The 18,460-nt window shown below is 32.7% G+C and overlaps 2 protein-coding genes across 2 annotated transcripts; one reads left to right on the top strand and one right to left on the bottom strand.

Annotated features, from left to right (window-relative positions):
- The first annotated feature begins 9,936 nt into the window (after positions 1-9,936).
- Positions 9,937-13,344, top strand: LOC126661392 (protein WALLS ARE THIN 1). The gene is made up of 6 exons (XM_050355239.2): positions 9,937-10,214; positions 10,327-10,389; positions 10,744-10,860; positions 10,946-11,363; positions 12,049-12,200; positions 12,847-13,344. Exons 1-6 carry the CDS (start codon positions 10,000-10,002, stop codon positions 13,040-13,042), a joined length of 1,161 nt encoding a protein of 386 aa, XP_050211196.1. The 5' UTR covers positions 9,937-9,999; the 3' UTR covers positions 13,043-13,344.
- Positions 13,345-14,985: 1,641 nt separating this feature from the next.
- On the bottom strand, positions 14,986-17,838 carry LOC126680675 (protein NRT1/ PTR FAMILY 8.1-like). Its single transcript, XM_050375841.2, has 3 exons — positions 17,637-17,838; positions 16,617-17,179; positions 14,986-15,989 (listed from the first exon to the last, which is right to left on the bottom strand). The coding sequence occupies exons 1-3, from the start codon at positions 17,805-17,807 to the stop codon at positions 15,122-15,124; spliced, it is 1,602 nt and encodes a 533-aa protein (XP_050231798.2). The 5' UTR covers positions 17,808-17,838; the 3' UTR covers positions 14,986-15,121.
- Positions 17,839-18,460: the final 622 nt, after the last annotated feature.

The following is an 18,460-nucleotide window of genomic DNA, read 5'->3' as shown; positions in this document are numbered from 1 at the left end:
CTTTGAAATTTTCTGACCAAAAATAAAACTAACATCAAAATTTAGCAACTCTGTAAATTAATTATTCTCTTAAAATAAACTTACTTCATTTCAAATGTTTTATATTTGAGCAGACTGAAAGAGTGGAAAACCTTAGTGGAAACAATTTATTTGGTCCCTTAGGAGCACCATCAATACATTAATCACAACTTTTTATTATTAAATGCTTTTTTTTTAATTTATCTCTTTATTATGGAGGATTGTTCATATGTTGAAGTGGTGGTCGAAGAGTGTAAGAATGTTTTTAAGAATCATAGTGGTATGTCAAGGGATAAGCAAATAGCATATACTCTTGATAAGGCAGTCAGATTCTATATTTGATGTTTCAATTTGAGGGTCGGATGTTTTATATTCTTTTATCTTTATTTAGATATTTCCAATTAACAATATTTATTTCCTCGGAAAAATATACTTTTGCAAAAAAGTTTAGAAAAGACCCCTCATCTTTTCTTTTGTAAGTATATTACTATTGCTCCGTAAATTAAAGGACCATAAGAAAAAAAGATGGATTCCTCTTGTTGTCTCCTACCTTTTCTTTTTGATAAATACTCTATGGTACAATTTTTTTCTTTCTTTTTCTTGAACTATTAATGGTGGGAGTGAGATCCTTTTCATCTTTTCCCATTTTCCGGTTTTAGTGGCGAGCCCTACCATCTTCTCTAAATATAAAGCTCTACACATATTAACTTAATATATATATCATCCATTTGATTTAATGTTAAATTCGATAATCAAGAAATCAATCTATTCTTTTTCGATTATGGGACTTAAGTTGCACAATCCTACCTGCCAATACATTTCAGTGGCAAGAAAAAAATAAATTAAGAAGGATAAGAGAGCAGGATGTTAAGATGATCTCATATGGCTAAAATAACATAAATATAAAGAGTCTAATATGCGATGTTTCAACTATTTATTGACAGTACTAGCTATTACGTTATGATTGACCTTAAACACATTAATATGCTTTTATATTCTATTCTATCTATAATCAAATACTCTTATCTATTAATTAATGATACTTCTAATATAGCATTAGAGCGGGGCTGGCTCATATTCTAATTTTCCGGTTGTTTGCTTGAATTTTTGTTTTCAACTGTCCGGTCCGGTGTTGTCATTGCGTAATCAAAATTTTAATTTTAGAGAAAATTTCAATTTCAAGTGACAATTGAATGTCCAATCCTGAATGTACTTGAAAGGGAGTGTTAAAATAATCACATATTGTTAAAGTAACTAATACTAGTTATTAGGTCATATTTAAACCTAAACACATTCATATGCATGATGATTGTTACATTCTAATACATTTATAATCAAATGGTTAATACGTACTATTAATCAATAATATTTCTAATTGAGGTTGAGGTTATGAAAAAATATCTTTAAAAAAATCAAATTGTCCAAGTCCAGTCCATGAACAAGTCTAATCATACCTTGGTCATATTTGATTCTTTTAAAGAGATTTTTTAATAAATAACCAAGTTTTTCAAACTATTTACATTTATACGGTGCCTTTTTAACTCTACAAATTATGATACACGGAGAAAAACCTTCATATTTATACAAATTATATAAATTGGTCGGGTTGACCAAGCAAAGCCCGGCCAATTTAGCGACGGACTTAGCGACGAACTATTTCTGTCGCTAAATTGGTCGGGCTTTGGTCGGTCAGCCCTACCAATTTAACGACGGAAATTTTTATTAGGTTATCGACGAAATATTCCGTCGATAAGTTAGCAACATGTTGTTTTTTTTTGTGTCGGCAATCAATTAACGACCATAGATTTACCGACGGACTGGATCCGTCAGTAATCTGTCGCTAACTGCCATTAGCGACAGAATGAAGGTGTTTAGCGACAGAAATTTCCGTCACTAAACACCTATTTTGTAGTAGTGAATAAAGGGTTTAACTACTCATAATCCAAGAAAACACATTAATAATAAAAATGGAATTCATAGTTTTGAAAATACAAACAATTGTATATCGCAGTGTCTTCGTCACTTGATTCCGTCTTCAATCTCAGTGAGCAATCTTAAAAAATGCAAGTAATCCAATGAAGAATAACTAATCTACGCTAAACTAGGGTTTATGTCTTATAATGAATCGTCGAACCCTTTCTTGGATATAAAAAGTGGTATTTATACGTCTTTCGGCTTAGAAAATAACTATAGGTTGAGCCCAAATGAAAATCCAGAAATACTCTTGAATTTGATGGTGATCAACTGACGTGGCACGACGATTTGCCTGTAATTTTTTCTGTAATGCTGCCGAAGTGCACGTTCGTGCACTTTTCTTATTTGTCTTGGATGTGAGTTGGTGCACTTTATCTTTCTCGAGCTGCGCGAACGTGCACCTTGTTATGATTCAAGTCAAAATGGCTCGGGAACTTGTTGGCTCGTACACTGAAAATGCAAGCTCGTGCACTTTCCCTCTAGCAATAAGAGTGCGTTTGTGCACTTCCATTTTTTGCTAGTTCTGATTTCAATTCTCCAACTTAGTTCCAATCCACTCCGATACCAATTGTTGTAACATTGATACCGATGTTGAATCTTTGGCACCAATTGTCGTGACCGGTTCGTGACCGGATTGGTATGCGCAGCGGAATCGAAACCATTGGTAGGTATTTAATTATGGATTTGATCAACAAACAATATAGCAAAAAAATAAATAACACAAGAGATTTACGTGGTTCTGCTTTAAAGCGTACATCCACGGGCAAAAGATTCGAGCCATCCACTAATCATCAAAAGGAGTACAAAATTGGTGGAGAATCACCAAATAGAGAAAATCTCTAATAAATATGCCTTTAGAAGAAAAACCCACAAGTGTTTCTCTCTCTACAAGAAGCAACCCGAAAGGGTAAGAATTAACTTATATTCCTCACATCACACACACCCCCTTTTCCCCTTATTCACATCAATGTCTACATTGTGTGTTCGATTTTGGTGTCTTGTAAAAGGTGAATAAGGTAGTGTATATATAGTGAATAAATAGTCTATATAGTATTAGGAATATTAATCCTAATTGGATTTATACTTCCTAATTAGCCAATGATAACAAAGTTATCCTTCTCCCAAACACTTCATTAATAGAGTCCTAATACAAATAGGAATTAGAATTCTAGGCATATTCCAACAATCTCCACCTTGACTTGAATTCTCCAATAAACTGTGATTATTGTTGTGCTCCACCTTCTCCATTTAAGTTCAAACTGAACTTATTCCAAAAGAGGTTCTTTGAGGAGGACCATACAAGTTTCAAGAACGTCTTGAACTTGCTGAAACCAAAATGACTGAAGATTTACTATCTTCGGGTGTATCAATCAAAATTTCACGAAGTTTCGAATTTTGTTGGTATTAAAACTGATACCAAAAACAAACGTCATTAGTAGCCTATAATGATTAAATCAAAAAACAAATGTTGAGGTCGTAGCATATCCCTTAATCTTCATAAGTCGACCAACCCAATGAGCATACATCACAAGTGCAGCATCCAATCTCACTTCATCGCCAAATAACCCATAAAACTCGTAGTTTATATATTGAGATACCAGACATGTGCATATAGAAATCATGTTGAACATTCATTATTGCTCTAACCGTCTCATTATGCATCTTGCCCTTAACTGAACCAATATCCCAAAATTCTGCATGTATTGACCGTTATCCATAACTACACTCCACTATCAACTCAGTTGTAGACGGAAAACCAATCGAAATTGGCACATATGTGATATGAACAACCTGAATCTGCATAAATTTTGGATAAAAAATATTCTGCCTATCTCCAAACAAATTGGCTTATGAGCGATTCAATAATGACGCTATTCCAAATTACAAACGTTGTAATCCATCTTGTGTCTAAGATTGCTACTTATTTAAAACAAAATTTCTTTTGCAATATCATGATTTTATCAAAATCTGATTATGCCCAAACGAACTCTTCATTCAACAAACTCTTAAAAGCAATTTTTATATTACTAATAGAATTTTATGAGAGTATAAAAAGATTACCCCAATCATTCATCTTACAAAGGCTCTATAAAATCCTCAAATAGTTGTGTGTTTAGAAAAGTCATACCTTTTTCTTTGTAGTTTAAAGTAGCATATTAATCTCCATCACAAAAATCTCCTTAAGAATTTTAATACCCAAGTCCGTCTTCAATTGACGACTTTCGGCACTTCCAAATTTGGTGGCTTCTCTATCTCCAAATAATCTTATTTGTGTCAAGTAATTGCGCCTTGCGAAATCCTCCAAATAATACTTTGCCATCATAATCATAATCCAAAATTGAATCTGAAAACCAAATTGGCTCCGATACCAATTGTTGTAACATTGATACCGATGTTGAATCTTTGGCACCAATTGTCGTGACCGGTTCGTGACCGAATTGGTATGCGCAGCGGAATCGAAACCATTGGTAGGTATTTAATTATGAATTTGATCAACAAACAATATAGCAAAAAAATAAATAACACAAGAGATTTACGTGGTTCTGCTTTAAAGCGTACATCCACGTGCGAAAGATTCGAGCCATCCACTGATCATCAAAAGGAGTACAAAATTGGTGGAGAATCACCAAATAGAGAAAATCTCTAATAAATATGCCTTTAGAAGAAAAACCCACAAGTGTTTCTCTCTCTACAAGAAGCAACCCGAAAGGGTAAGAATTAAGTTATATTCCTCACATCACACACACCCCTTTTTCCCCTTATTCACATCAATGTCTACATTGTGTGTTCGGTTTTGGTGTCTTCTAAAAGGTGAATAAGGTAGTGTATATATAGTGAATAAATAGTCTATATGACATTAGGAATATTAATCCTAATTGGATTTATACTTCCTAGTTAGCCAATGATAATAAAGTTATCTTTCTCCCAAACACTTCATTAATAGAGTCCTAATACAAATAGGAATTAGAATTCTAGGCATATTCCAACACCATCAATTCTGAATTTTTGATTTTTGTCATAAATGCACAATTAATCTGAAAAGCTCAAGTATACTAAATAAACCGATAAATATATAAAATGTGCAAATATCGAACCAAATACACACTAAAATATAAGGTATTTCTACTCCTATCAATATACCGTCTTTAAAAAGTTGTTTAAATGTATATATAAACTTTGAATTATAGACAATATTTTTCAAATACAGCCAACCACTACATAATAGAAATTTGGTATACAATATGTATATTTACAATATAAATAAATTTTATATATGGGTATAATGTTTTAAATATATGTAATATTCAATTTTTATTATATTACTTATAATGTATAATATTAATAATTTGGGCATCCATTATAAGAATAAAAATTTAAAAAAAGTCTGAAATATTACATTACAAAAAAATATCTACATTTTTTTAAACATTTCCTCTCTTTTTTTCCCGATGAAAGATAGGAAAAAAGTAAAAAATGTACAAACGCAATGAAAGTTAAACTGAAAAAACCAAGGACTTATAAAGAATAATGAAAAAAATTAAAAGTATAATATTACATTTCTTTTTGATAAATGGGGATGGGAAGCGCTTGTGGAAGGATTTGAACTCACGACCTAACAGTTTGCAGTCCAACACTTATACCATTTGTTCTATGTGATTTTATCATTTCATTATCAACAAAAATAAAAAATCAAATTGATAAATATATATGTATTTTAATATTTTAATTTATTATGATAAATTAATGCATAATTTAAGAATTTTTTTATAAATATTATAAAATTATGTATTAATTTTATTAAAAAATAATGCTACTATGTCACGACCCATTTTCATGAATCGTGACCGGCGCTAGGGTATGGGTATGGTCGTACCAAAACCCGTAGCAAGTCTTGCGGATAACAGATAAATACCATACACAACAATGTACCTGCATAAAACCACATGCTCGGGGGCAACCGAGACTCCAACCTAGTCTAGCAGTACATATAAACAACATATATTTAAAGTACGCTTAATCTCAATTAAACTCCAACATGGCAATATAATATAAATGCCATAAACACTGTAATCATGCCAAAAGCGATAAGGTAATAGTTGGACCAATCCAACAAACAATAGTCTAAAATATAAACGTATAAGACTAAGACATAATACCAATCCTACTACTGCGGTCTAAGAGTTCAAAAATAGTTCGACTCATTTATTCTGAAATAAAATAAAGAACCTCCGAGAATGAAGAAACGGAGATCGACCAAACGCTCAAATCATAAACCTGGAAAATTTGGGAAAACAACGAGGTCAGATTTACTGAGTAGAGTTTATATAACCATTTACATTTATTAAGTTAAAAACCTTTAAAACGTTTAATAAAACATTTTCATTATGGATTATCAATGAAACCCTAAACCACAATTCTAAATCCATTGTCGTGTCGGTGAGACGTATCTCAATAACCGATCCCCGACCATCACTTAATAAATAGTGAGCCCAGGAGACGTATCTTCCACCGGTGCCCTCACTAAGGTGAGACGTATCTCAAACCTACCTCAATACCATAATCATTACCGGTGCGCACGCAGTCCCGATGATGCCCATCGAGTAGCACGTTCCAAATCAAATCCACAATGCCGAAAACAGTTCAAAAGCTGCTTATACATATATATATATACAAAATATAATAGTTGCTTAATAAAGAGGTAAATAGAGATATAAACTCACTGCTTGCTATTCCACGTGAAACTTGACAAGCAATCTAACTCTGGTTCGCCTCTGAAGTACGAACAGTCGACGGGTCTAAATAAAATATTAAAATCATAATTAAAACCAGACCCTAACTCTAAAGAGTACTAGACACCACATAAGACTAGCACAACACAATACTAAGCCACATTTAATAGACACTTAGATTAAATGCATTTCAAATATAACCCAAGTTATAGAGTACACATCATATAAACATATTAGAATAATTCATAAAAATAATTTAAATTTACCCAAGTTAAAATCCATATCAGTGAGTCAGCCGAGTTATTAAAAACTACCAAGTTTCTTCCCACTTGTTGGGCGACCACAGTCTAACCCAAAACCAAACTTTATTAAATTTATAAACCCGAGTTTATAATTTAAAATACTTTAATAAAACAATTATCTATATTAAATAGAATTTAATATCTTATAATTCAAGTAACCCAAGTTACAACCAAAACTTAATTACTTTAAGTCTATAAAAGTTTAGGGACTAAACTGTACTTTAGCCAAATAGGGACTAAACTGTACTTTAGCCAACTAAGGACTAAATGGTACTTTAGTCAATTATAAAATCAAATTAATTTCCCATTCTTAATTTACTAAATAATAAATCAATTAGAAGTCCAAAAGTTATAACTTAACCAAAATAAGTTTTTAGAAACTTTTAGGGACTAAATCGCCAATTAGCCAAAATAGACATTTCAATAAAAATTACCTATAATTACCCGAGTAATTATATTAATTTAACTTATAACAATTACGCATACAAATTGTCCAATTAAAATCAAGGTTATTATCGAAACAAAAGAAATTAACTTAAAGGATCAATTTATTTCAAACAAAACAATTTGGTGATTAAAGTGGCTAAAAAGCCATCATCTTCCTTAAATCAAAAGGACTCCTCCCCGCCAACTCCATTAGCAAACCAAAGGAAGTTCAAACCATGGCCATGAAGTTTCTGGGATTTGAAATCCAACAACAAATCAACCCTAGACCTAAACTACAAGAAGCAATAATCCCGAGCATCATACATGAATTTGAACAGCAAAAACTTAACTAATCAAGAGTAAAAATTCAAGAATTAGTTAACAGAAACCATTGCAATTCACGTCGGCATTGAGACTTTGCCAAACGGCGGTGTAAAACGCTCACAAGTAAAAGCCAAAGATTAACTATAACTCACTAACAAGATATGGCAAGTAAAATTGATGGCAAAAACCCAAAAGAAATCGGCAGCAAACACCCAACCAAGAACAGATTATACACAATTCAAAACGATAAACCGAACGGCAATAGAATGAGATCAACGGCGTACCGTTAAGCGAAGCGAATGAGTAGAATCGAAGGTATACGAGTCTAGAACGCCTGAGATCAATCGGTTTCAGTTTCGATCTAGAAACGAATACACACGGATCAAAACACTGAAAGTCGTCCAAACTAAAAAAACTGAAATTATGAAAGAATGTTTACCGAAATTTTCAGTCAACTTCGGAAGAGATTACGGCTAGCGATTTCTCAGCGAAAACGGAAAGGAAAGGTTGCTATGAATTGTTTGCAGCGTGGTGAACGTTTTAGGTCAAAAATATTAAGCGTTTAGACGTAGGAATTAGGTTAAAAACGAGGTGGAAGTAGGGTTGGTGAAAGGGCAAAACTGCCCTTAACAACCAGAGGAGAAAATCCACAGTCCCGTACGGGACAGGCACAGTCCCGTACGGGACTGTGCGTGAAATTCCCAGGTCTCTTACGAGACCTGGGTTTTTCCTCCTTGGTTCAACCATTTGGTTGAACCAAGACCCAAAGGAACCAAACCCAAATTTGAAAATGAACCGAACCAAAATTTGAACCGAACCAAATTTGAAAATGAACCGAACCGCCCCCGAAAATTTATTTTAATACCGAAAACAAATTTAGAACATTTTAAAAAAAAATCCGGGATATTACATACTATCAAAATACTTTTGTTATTATAGAAAATTTCATAAATGTTTTTTAACATATGTTGATTAATTTATCACAAAAATAAGTTAAAATGAACAGTATCTTATTAATTTAATTTATTTAGACTTTCCATCTTTTTTAATTTTTTTCTTGGATATAATTAAGTAAATATATGAAATTGCTAGATCAAACTATTACTTTTCTTTTATACATAATATACATGTCAATTTTAGGCCTAATATCTTAAAAGTAATCAAAACTTTTAAAAACACCAATTTTATCAAATTTCAATAATTATATTTGATTTTTAACCCATCATTCATTCTTTTAAAAAAGTACAATTTTTTATAATATTTTTAATTATAACCAAATCTACCCTTTTTCTATTTAAAAAATACTTATCAAAATTAGGATATAAAATATGAAATGGTCACAATTATCAAATTTTTTTGGTGTCTCTTTAATAAAAGAATGGGTAAAATTGAAATATTCTTATATAAAATTGGCTAATTTTTTTTTTTAAACTTTTAATTAAAATTGACCTCACTCGAAAAGGTTTGATATTTTTAAAACATTAAACCTCAATATTTTGTCATATAGTCGTGGACATACAAACTTATTTGCATTCTTTAATTAATTTTTTGGAGATGCAATTTATAGACAACACAAATACAATTAATATATAATCAAAATATTAAATTCATTTGTTATTACAAAAAAGCTAAAAGAAAACTAAAATGGTAGATGGAAAATACAAAAGAAAGAAAAGCAAGCAAAGTAATACTATAATAGTGTAGGTAAAATGGGGTTGAAGGGTTTGAAGGAGCTACTACGCATGGGGCACCCACCACCACCACTCGTGCGCGTTATTTATCGATTGCGGCTCATCGAACCCTTGTTTGGTTGCCTCATTGATGATAATGATTAATGGCATGGTGCCAAAACAGTACTCTCTGGTTCATACTCACTCCCTCCACAGCTACCATATATCAACCATTATTATTTTGTGAGGTTGTCTTGTCAGCTGATGAACAGGGTCAAGAATGTGGGAGACAACCCTCAAACATTTTCTACTCTATTATCACCTCACAGTCACACTACTTCTTTTAAATCTCCTTTTGTGGGTCCTCTAAATTCAATACTAACTAGGTAGGTCCCTTCACATTTGTGGGCCGCACCCTCCACATAATTACACTCCCTGTAATCTTGCACTCCTTCCCAACTATATTTATACCATCATTCTCATCCTCTCATCTCCACAACTTCCATATCCTTCTTCTTCATATATTTTCTTTTCGATAATTTGTTGCGTGTTTCAATGGCGGATACCGGCGGTTCGAGAAGAATGTGGTGTTCAGTTCCTGAAAGGCTTCAGCTGCACTTGGCCATGGGGGCCTTGCAGTTTGGTTATGCAGGTTTTCATGTTGTTTCTAGGGCTGCCCTTAATATGGGAGTCAGCAAGCTTGTGTTCCCAGTTTATAGGAACATCATCGCTTTGCTTCTGCTTCTTCCTTTTGCTTATTTTCTTGAAAAGTATATCTCCTTCGTATCATCCATTAATTAATTAACCACTCTTCATTTTTTTTATAGTCACATGATATTATTCGCAGATGTGACGTGTTTTTTTTCATTTTCTTTTCTTCAGGAAAGAGAGGCCAGCTCTTACACTTAACTTCGTCATTCAGTTCTTTTTCCTTGCTTTAATAGGGTATGATTATAAACACACCAAAATAATTAACATAATTAAACACATGTTCAAGGTTAAAGTTTTTTTTTCATGGTTACTGAACATACGTTTTTCTTACAAAACCTTTATCATTTTTTCATTTATTATATTTTGATAACTGAACTTTTATTTTTGTTTCAACATTATCAAAATATTACTATGGCAATTCTGGTAAAAAAAAATTATTTATGTGGCAATGAACATGTTGGATTACTATATATTAATTTTATTGTCAGATAAGTAATTTTTAACGTGAATTACTATAGTAATTTTCTGCGAGTTGAGACGATAGTAACCGTTATCTAAATTGATTTTTGTGTTGTTTAACTTGACCAGAATAACTGCAAACCAAGGATTCTACTTGCTGGGATTAGACAACACGTCACCGACCTTTGCATCAGCTATACAAAACTCCGTCCCGGCAATTACTTTTCTCATGGCAGCCTTGCTCCGGCAAGTTTCTGATTCTCTTTTCCAGTCAAAGCTTTTAACATAACCCTAATATAAGTATCTTATAGTTTATTCTAAACAATTGCAGGATAGAAAAAGTGAGAATAGACAGAAAAGATGGAATAGGAAAAGTAGTAGGAACAATATGCTGTGTAGCAGGGGCCTCAGTCATAACATTATACAAGGGTCCCGTTATATACAGTCCAGTTCCACCGCTGAACAGAATACCCACTCCCATAGTACCATTGTTTGATTCTCTTGGAGATGCAAAGGGAAAAAACTGGACCCTCGGCTGTATCTATCTCATTGGCCATTGCTTATCTTGGTCCGGTTGGCTTGTTCTTCAAGCACCAGTTCTCAAGAAATATCCGGCCAGACTATCTGTCACCTCTTACACTTGCTTTTTTGGACTTATTCAGTTCTTGATCATTGCTTCATTTGCTGAAAGGGATCCACAAGCTTGGATGTTTCACTCTGGTGGCGAACTTTTCACCATCCTCTATGCGGTAATTACTACTTTTTTACACATATTTATTTTCTTTTATTGATTAATGTCCTTTTTAGGTGTTATAAAAATTTGTGGTTAGTGAATTATAAGCTTAATTTCTATATTTCCGTTATATCTTCTTTTTTGATAATTTATTATAATAATATCTTAATAGACCATATTTCTTGTCATGTAAGCTATAATTCACTCGAGATTGCTGATTAATCTACCGTTGTTGAGAAATAGATACCGGATTATTAAATGTACAAATGAAACGATAGTAATTGAAGTGTAAAAAATCTATCGTTCTTTAACCCTCTTATTTTTGTCATTGTGCTATGATTTTTTTTAGTTACTCTTTTTTGAAATGGAAAAAACAAGTAAAAGGAAGTTGATGAAAAGATGGGTAGTCAAAGAAGGAAGAGTTAGGACTGTGCATGTATTTTAAAGACTGTTAAAAGGGTTACTTTGTTTGCTTTGCATATCTAACAGAATAACGTTTTATATATATTAAAAAAAGTTGAATTAAATATATATTTGATACAAGTTTGTAAGCTTGTTGTGAGTTGTTATATGGATAAAATGATAGTATGTTCCAAAAGTGGTTAGGCAATAATGCAGGGTGGTGGGTTGATTTGAAAAGAAAGTGAGGGAGAAGCTTCTATTTGAGATTTTTAATTATAATTGTATGTTTGTGAATGTAGGGAGTGGTGGCATCTGGGATTGCCTTCGCTGTACAGATATGGTGCATTGACAGAGGTGGCCCTGTGTTCGTCGCTGTTTATCAACCTGTTCAAACTCTTGTTGTCGCCATTATGGCTTCCATTGCTTTAGGTGAAGAGTTCTATCTTGGAGGGTACGTGGGTCCTTCTCTTTTTTTATCTTTGCTCATTTGTCCTCATCAATCTGCCTTTATGTAGCTTATTTTTACTTGAAAATTGAGATTATTATCTATAAAAAAGAAAAGTTAATTTGAACCATAGGAAATTTAGAAATGAAATCGTACTAATTTTTTTCTTCAAAAACTTGATGATCCCTTTGTTTCTTAAAAATGGACGAAGGTTTTTAATTTGCGGTTCATTTAAAAAAAAAGAACCTTTCATATATAGTATATGAAATGAATTATTACCAGTATTTAATAATGCAATTTCTAGCGCTCCACATGCATCCTCAACCATAGGATTGATTTGGGATTTTTAATTATTTTCATGCAATCAAAATTAGCAAAACATCTCTATTACTCCCTTCCTCAGATATTTATTGGCACTATATTATGTTACTTTATCCTAAAGAACAGACACCCAATTAGTAATATTTAAGTAATTAAATCTTACATATTCTCATTAATTAAAGTACTAATATTAATTAAAACATCACTTAATTAAAATACAAAGTATTAGTGTGTGCATAAAATTGGCGAGGAGGTATCAATGAACAATTTTTTAAAGTTTTTTTAACATATATATGGGACTAACATGACTGTGATGACTGTGGATGAACAGGATTGTTGGGGCTGTGCTGATTATAGTAGGATTATACCTTGTTCTCTGGGGCAAAAGTGAAGAAAAGAAGTTTGCATTAAAGGAAAGTGCAATGATCCAGTCCACTCCAGACCACAGTACCATCATCAGAGCACAATCCCACATCAAGACTACCCTATCTCAGCCGTTGCTTCCTTCATCCACCGAAAGTGTTTAGCCCCACAAAACCCTAACTCTTTAACAACACTACTATTTAGCTGGTGATCAGCAGCCAGAAGATTTGAAGAATCAAGGCTTGTGTGTGTACGCATAATTAATTAAGTTGTGTTTCTTTTCTTTTATTTTTGGGTAGTGTTCTATTTTATTTTTTTTCCCTTTTGGGTTAGTAGGAGGTTCAATGAAGGGCAGATTTTGAGGGAATGAAAATGATTGTGTGGCCCCTTATGTGTTAAATTAAATTATGGATTGTTTTTACCCAAAAAGAAAAAAAAAAGAATGAATATGTAGATTATGCTCCAAGTTATCATGGTTTTGAACTTTGAAGTAAAAGAAATGGACCCACAAATTTAATATATATGGAAATGGAGCAACCATGCTCATTTTCATATACTGCCATCATAGGCTTTTTCTTCTAAAATGATTTTGGTCGGCATTTGATGAGATTTGATCATCATATTGTGTAAAAAATTATAATGACATGTACGTCAAAAATGAAGCACGCCCTTTATAAATATATATATATAAAAACTCTAAACATGAAACGTTACCTGAAACCTTATTTCGTTATTCATTATTTTCTTGTGTTATAATTCATTATTTAACATATATTTATGAGTGCGACTCTGACATGTTCATTGCATGTCCAGACGACTTTGCTACTTGCTAATTTAACATATAATTCGCATTTGGGTTTAAATATAAAACCAATTTATACAAGCCATTACAAAGCTTGGTTCAAGCAGTATTTTAAAAATTGGACAGCCGGCCGGACTGGTGTATTATTGATTCATGGTTCAACCGATTGAAGCTCTCTCAATTGGAGCGCCCACCGATAATTAAGTAGTTATATTACAGACATCATAGCTACTAATCGTACATTTCTGAAGTGGCGATTAGTTTGATTATTCGTTAGAAAAATCATACTATATTTTTTCTTAGATTTCGTGATGAAATATCAATATGTACATAAATACTAGACCAAATTCTGGAAATGGTCGGCCACGATTTGGCCTATACTTTTATAAAGGAAAAGTTCCATTGATAACATTACAAAAATCCGTATGGACAAAGAGAGCCAGCCAACACGATAAAAAAGTATGGACAACTACTCTAATCTCCTGAATTTTTAGAAATAATTTACTTCTTTACTTGTTTTTCCTTGCGTTAAATATTGGAAAGATTCTTTAATAAATTCAGTTTATTTACGTTTTCCTATATCCATAACCAGGTGAACATAAAAAAATTTGCTATATAATTTTAGCAAACTTTTGCTATAATTTTAATTAAAAAAAATGAAGTCTAAATTCAGGTATTATGTTTTCTTTTTTATTTATTTATAAAATCCATACGCAATTTAGATTAGAATCCTTAGCCGTTAATTACTTGCCCTACAATTTCTATCTGATCGGTTGCTAAATGACAAATTACACAAACAGACAATGTGCTTGTTAAGATTACAGTCCGATTAACGGATCACGAAATCAAATCATTAAAGAAATAAATTAATCACCATTTGCAATTATCAATACAGTTTGTGTTATAAATTCAGAACAAAACCAGTGCTAGCTTTTACTTTAACGATGTGATGTGAGTGGAATCCATCTTACTCTTCCTTTTGTAGTGAAATCCTTTCTTTGATGTTAATGCTTTCCTGTTTAATTAGACTTCTTGATCTTAATCTTAATCACAAAAGGTAAAAACACTAGCAAACAACAATAATCACCCAATACAATGAATTACCATTTTAGGAGTCTCAATCAACGTCTCAAGAAATTATATCAATTAACATATTCAATTCGATCAAAGAAAAGTTTTTAGTTATTCCATTTGAATTTTTTTCTTTTTCTTTTCCTTAAAAACAATCAATTAATTACAAAAAGATGAAAGATAATCGTGCACACACATATAAATCGCAAATACATATATAAATTACTCCAAGAATTAAAAAAATTTGATCACGCTCGATTCGATATTTTTACTTATTTACCGTAGAGAAAAATGACCTGCCATAAACTGAATCATTCTGAGATAAGTACGTATTAAAATGCAAATAATTTTAGAACGCCACACTTTGAAACTATTTCTCATCTCCTTTTTTAAATTCTTGATCATGAACACTCATCTCAATCAGAGACTCATCTCTTATGCTACCACTTACTGCACCACTCCTCCGACCCTTATAACGCCTCGACACCCATAAATAAACCAAGAAATTCAACCCATTGATGCCGCTCAATATCCAGTAGAAATAATCAAGTCTACTTTTATTAAGATTATTCCTTAACCATCCTTTTTCTTGTCCGCCCGTTGCACTTTCAATAATCTTAACAATTGCAGTACTCAACCAGCTTCCAATTCCAATTTCAGTAAGAAATAATGCACTACTGATACTTCTGGTCCCATCGGTTGCTTCATCGTAGAAAAATTCTAATTGGCCAACGTAAGTGAAAACTTCTGCTGTTCCGATCAAGAAATATTGCGGAAACAACCAGAAAACGCTCATTTTTGATGGGGTTAAACTGTCGAGTCTCTTTTTTTCGACCAATGCAGCTGATGCTAGGGCAAAGATTGAAACGAAAAGGCCGACGCCCATTCGTTGCAGCGATGTGATCCCACGGTAGTGGCCTGTGTGTCTACGGAGGATTGGGACTATGAATTTTTCGTAAATGGGTATTAAAATTAGGGGATTGATGGCGCTGAAAACGGTGACGGATCCTGCTGGGATTATGAAATTGGAGCCGAGTTTTCGGTCCATGATTAAGGCTTGGCTGGTGAAGAATGTTGCGAGTTGTGCAAAAGAGATGGAGAGGGCAATTGTTGATGCCCATATTGGGAGGATTCTGATTATGGATTTGAATTCTTCAACTTGTGTAATCGTGCAAAGTTTCCATCTGTTCTGTGTGCTTGTTTCTGGGTCTGTTATAACTGCTGCCTTGTCCAAGAATCTGAACCAGTGATATGAAAAATAAGTTAATTTCCCTAATTTGTAGAATTGATAACAAAGAATTGCATACTTGATTAGCTAATTGATGATCTAATGATTATGAGAATTGTCAAAAAGACTCTGAGATTATGAATATGACTTTAGGTTTGAGCTGCAGCTTAGTTAAATTAAGAACAGATTTATGGTATGGGTTAAATATCTGAGTGGTACCAAATTTTTGGCTATAGTTCAACTGAAATCCAAATTTCAATTTTTAAACGTAAAAGCTCATCACCTTTCGATCTGACTTGATTTGAATCACATTCTTAGAATGTTTTGCCAAGCCATTTCCCGTATTGGTCATTATGTCAGTCGCTAAATAACATGACAACTCATAAACAATTTACTCTTAGATATATTGCTATCTATTCATTTTGATTTACATTTCCTTAAAGAATTTATTGGATATAAATTAAAGTTGTAATATCAAATTGAAATATATGATAAAAATTTAGTACCTTCTAGTCTCTAACCCACAAATAAACCCTCAAACATTTTTCTGAAAATTGCATAACAGAAATTGAGAAATCAAATGAATGATGATCAATGATAATGTAAAAAGAAAATGTGAAGGATACGATAAACTCACTTGAATTGTCTGGTGTGTTGGAGCTTTCGGGCACGCTTAATATCAGACTCCATAGTCTGAACCTCGTAAAGCTGAAGTTCACTTTCAACCTCAACTCCTCTAAAATGATTTTTCAAAGACGCAACAATCACTTGAGCAAACCTAGTAAAAGGGCTTCCCATAGGCTTTTGATAGCGATAAAAAGGTATTCCAGCAGCCAATACAAAGATTGAAACAATCATAGCACCAGTGGGCACACCAAATCCCCACCCCCAACCTTTCTCTTCTTTAACATATACCATAAGTGTTATACCCAGTAATGCTCCCATGTTTATGGCAAAGAAGAACCAGTTAAAGAATGCGAATTTTTTGGGGACTTCTTTCTCGTCTGCCTCGTCGAATTGGTCTGCACCAAATGATGAAACGCAGGGCTTGATTCCGCCTGTGCTAACGGCTATGAGGGCTAATGCAACTATAAGATATGCGTTTTGGTTGGTTGTTGGTTTTGGACATAATTCTTTTGTATAGCATGGTGCAGGATGTAGACCGTCTATGGAGGCTGATAGTGTCAATAACACCATTCCCTGATATCAAAGATGGAGCTAAGTAAATTTGGCCTAATGATTCCAAAAATTCAAATTTTTATTGCTTATCGATTTAAACTAATTTTGTAGTTGTTTCAATTATAATCTAATTTAATGGATTTTGTTTCAGTTGCAGCCAATTCTTAATTGAATAAATTAAGTATAACTTTGTTCATGGGACAACCATTAGAATTTAAATGACAAAATGAATTTAAAAAAAAACAAATATAATAATATATAATCATTCAATGGCTGTCACGTGAGCAAAATCAATCTCAATTGATTTAATTGACCTAATTTTTACTTTTTTGAATAATTTGTTTGGTTGTTTTTTCTGGGTTGAAGGTCCGAGTACGTAGTACAAAAATTGAACTTTATATTTCAATTTGGTAACAAGCTTTCAATTTGTATCAAAATAGTATACAAATAAAATAAAATTGGGAGGAGTGGATCTTACAACTGCATAAACGCAAGAGAAGAGAATGATGGTCTTGAATCGGCCAAGATAAGCATCAGCCAAAAAAGCACCAAAAAGAGTGAGCACATAAGCAGCTCCTATCCAATTGGTGACATGAGTAGCTGCATCTGGTAATGACTGTCGCATTTCAAGCACCAAATATGCTACCATATTCACCGCTATTGCAAAAAATGCTAGCCTTTCTGCCACCTCATTCACTGCAATTTAAAACACTTCCACTAAATTAAAAAATTTGCAACTAAGTATATTTAATTAAGTGCTGATCATGACTAACTATTTACCTATGATAAATGGAGAGGCCTTCCATCCTCCAGTATATCTCTTGTCTGCAATGTTGCCTCTAATATCCACACAACCATTGCTCACTAATGTGTTTCCCAATGTTTTTTCCTGCATTAACTCAAAATACGGATCATATGTGAAAACTAATGGGTTAAGTATTAGAAAGGTAAGTTTACCATATAGTATTTTAAATTGATAACTAAACTTTAAATTTGTATCATTTTAGCACATGATCATTAATTTATTTCAGGTGAAAGTATCTAAATGTATTTATTAGATAAAATTAAATTGACGCGGGAAACTAGTAAAAATTTATTCTTGGAATATATGGCACATTTTGACATATCAGTTCAATTTGATCCAAAATTATGAAATTACTTTCACGTGAATTAAAAGCTAATAATATGGTATCAGAAAGACGTAAATTAAAGTATAAGTATGAGTTTGAAACACGACTTAGAGTTTAGGTACCACCCAAAAGTTGCTTACCTTTTTGATCTCAAACGGGTCTTCTACAAATT

Source organism: Mercurialis annua, linkage group LG1-X, assembly GCF_937616625.2.
Source record: "Mercurialis annua linkage group LG1-X, ddMerAnnu1.2, whole genome shotgun sequence".
In the NCBI taxonomy this organism is placed as follows: Eukaryota; Viridiplantae; Streptophyta; class Magnoliopsida; order Malpighiales; family Euphorbiaceae; genus Mercurialis; species Mercurialis annua.
The sequence above is the reverse complement of the archived record's forward strand: the minus strand, read 5'-3'. Positions and strand labels throughout refer to the sequence as shown.

Excerpts from the sequence above, each read along its gene's own strand:
- LOC126661392 (XM_050355239.2), top strand. The coding sequence starts at position 10,000 with ATGGCGGATACCGGCGGTTCGAGAAGAATGTGGTGTTCAGTTCCTGAA. Across the intron at positions 10,215-10,326 it reads TTTGCTTATTTTCTTGAAAA|GAAAGAGAGGCCAGCTCTTA; the intron begins GTATATCTCCTT and ends TCTTTTCTTCAG. Across the intron at positions 11,364-12,048 it reads TTTTCACCATCCTCTATGCG|GGAGTGGTGGCATCTGGGAT; the intron begins GTAATTACTACT and ends TTGTGAATGTAG.
- LOC126680675 (XM_050375841.2), bottom strand. The coding sequence starts at position 17,807 with ATGGTAGCATATTTGGTGCTTGAAATGCGACAGTCATTACCAGATGCA. Across the intron at positions 17,180-17,636 it reads TCTCTTGCGTTTATGCAGTT|GGAATGGTGTTATTGACACT; the intron begins GTAAGATCCACT and ends CTTTGATATCAG. Across the intron at positions 15,990-16,616 it reads CAACACACCAGACAATTCAA|ATTCTTGGACAAGGCAGCAG; the intron begins GTGAGTTTATCG and ends TCACTGGTTCAG.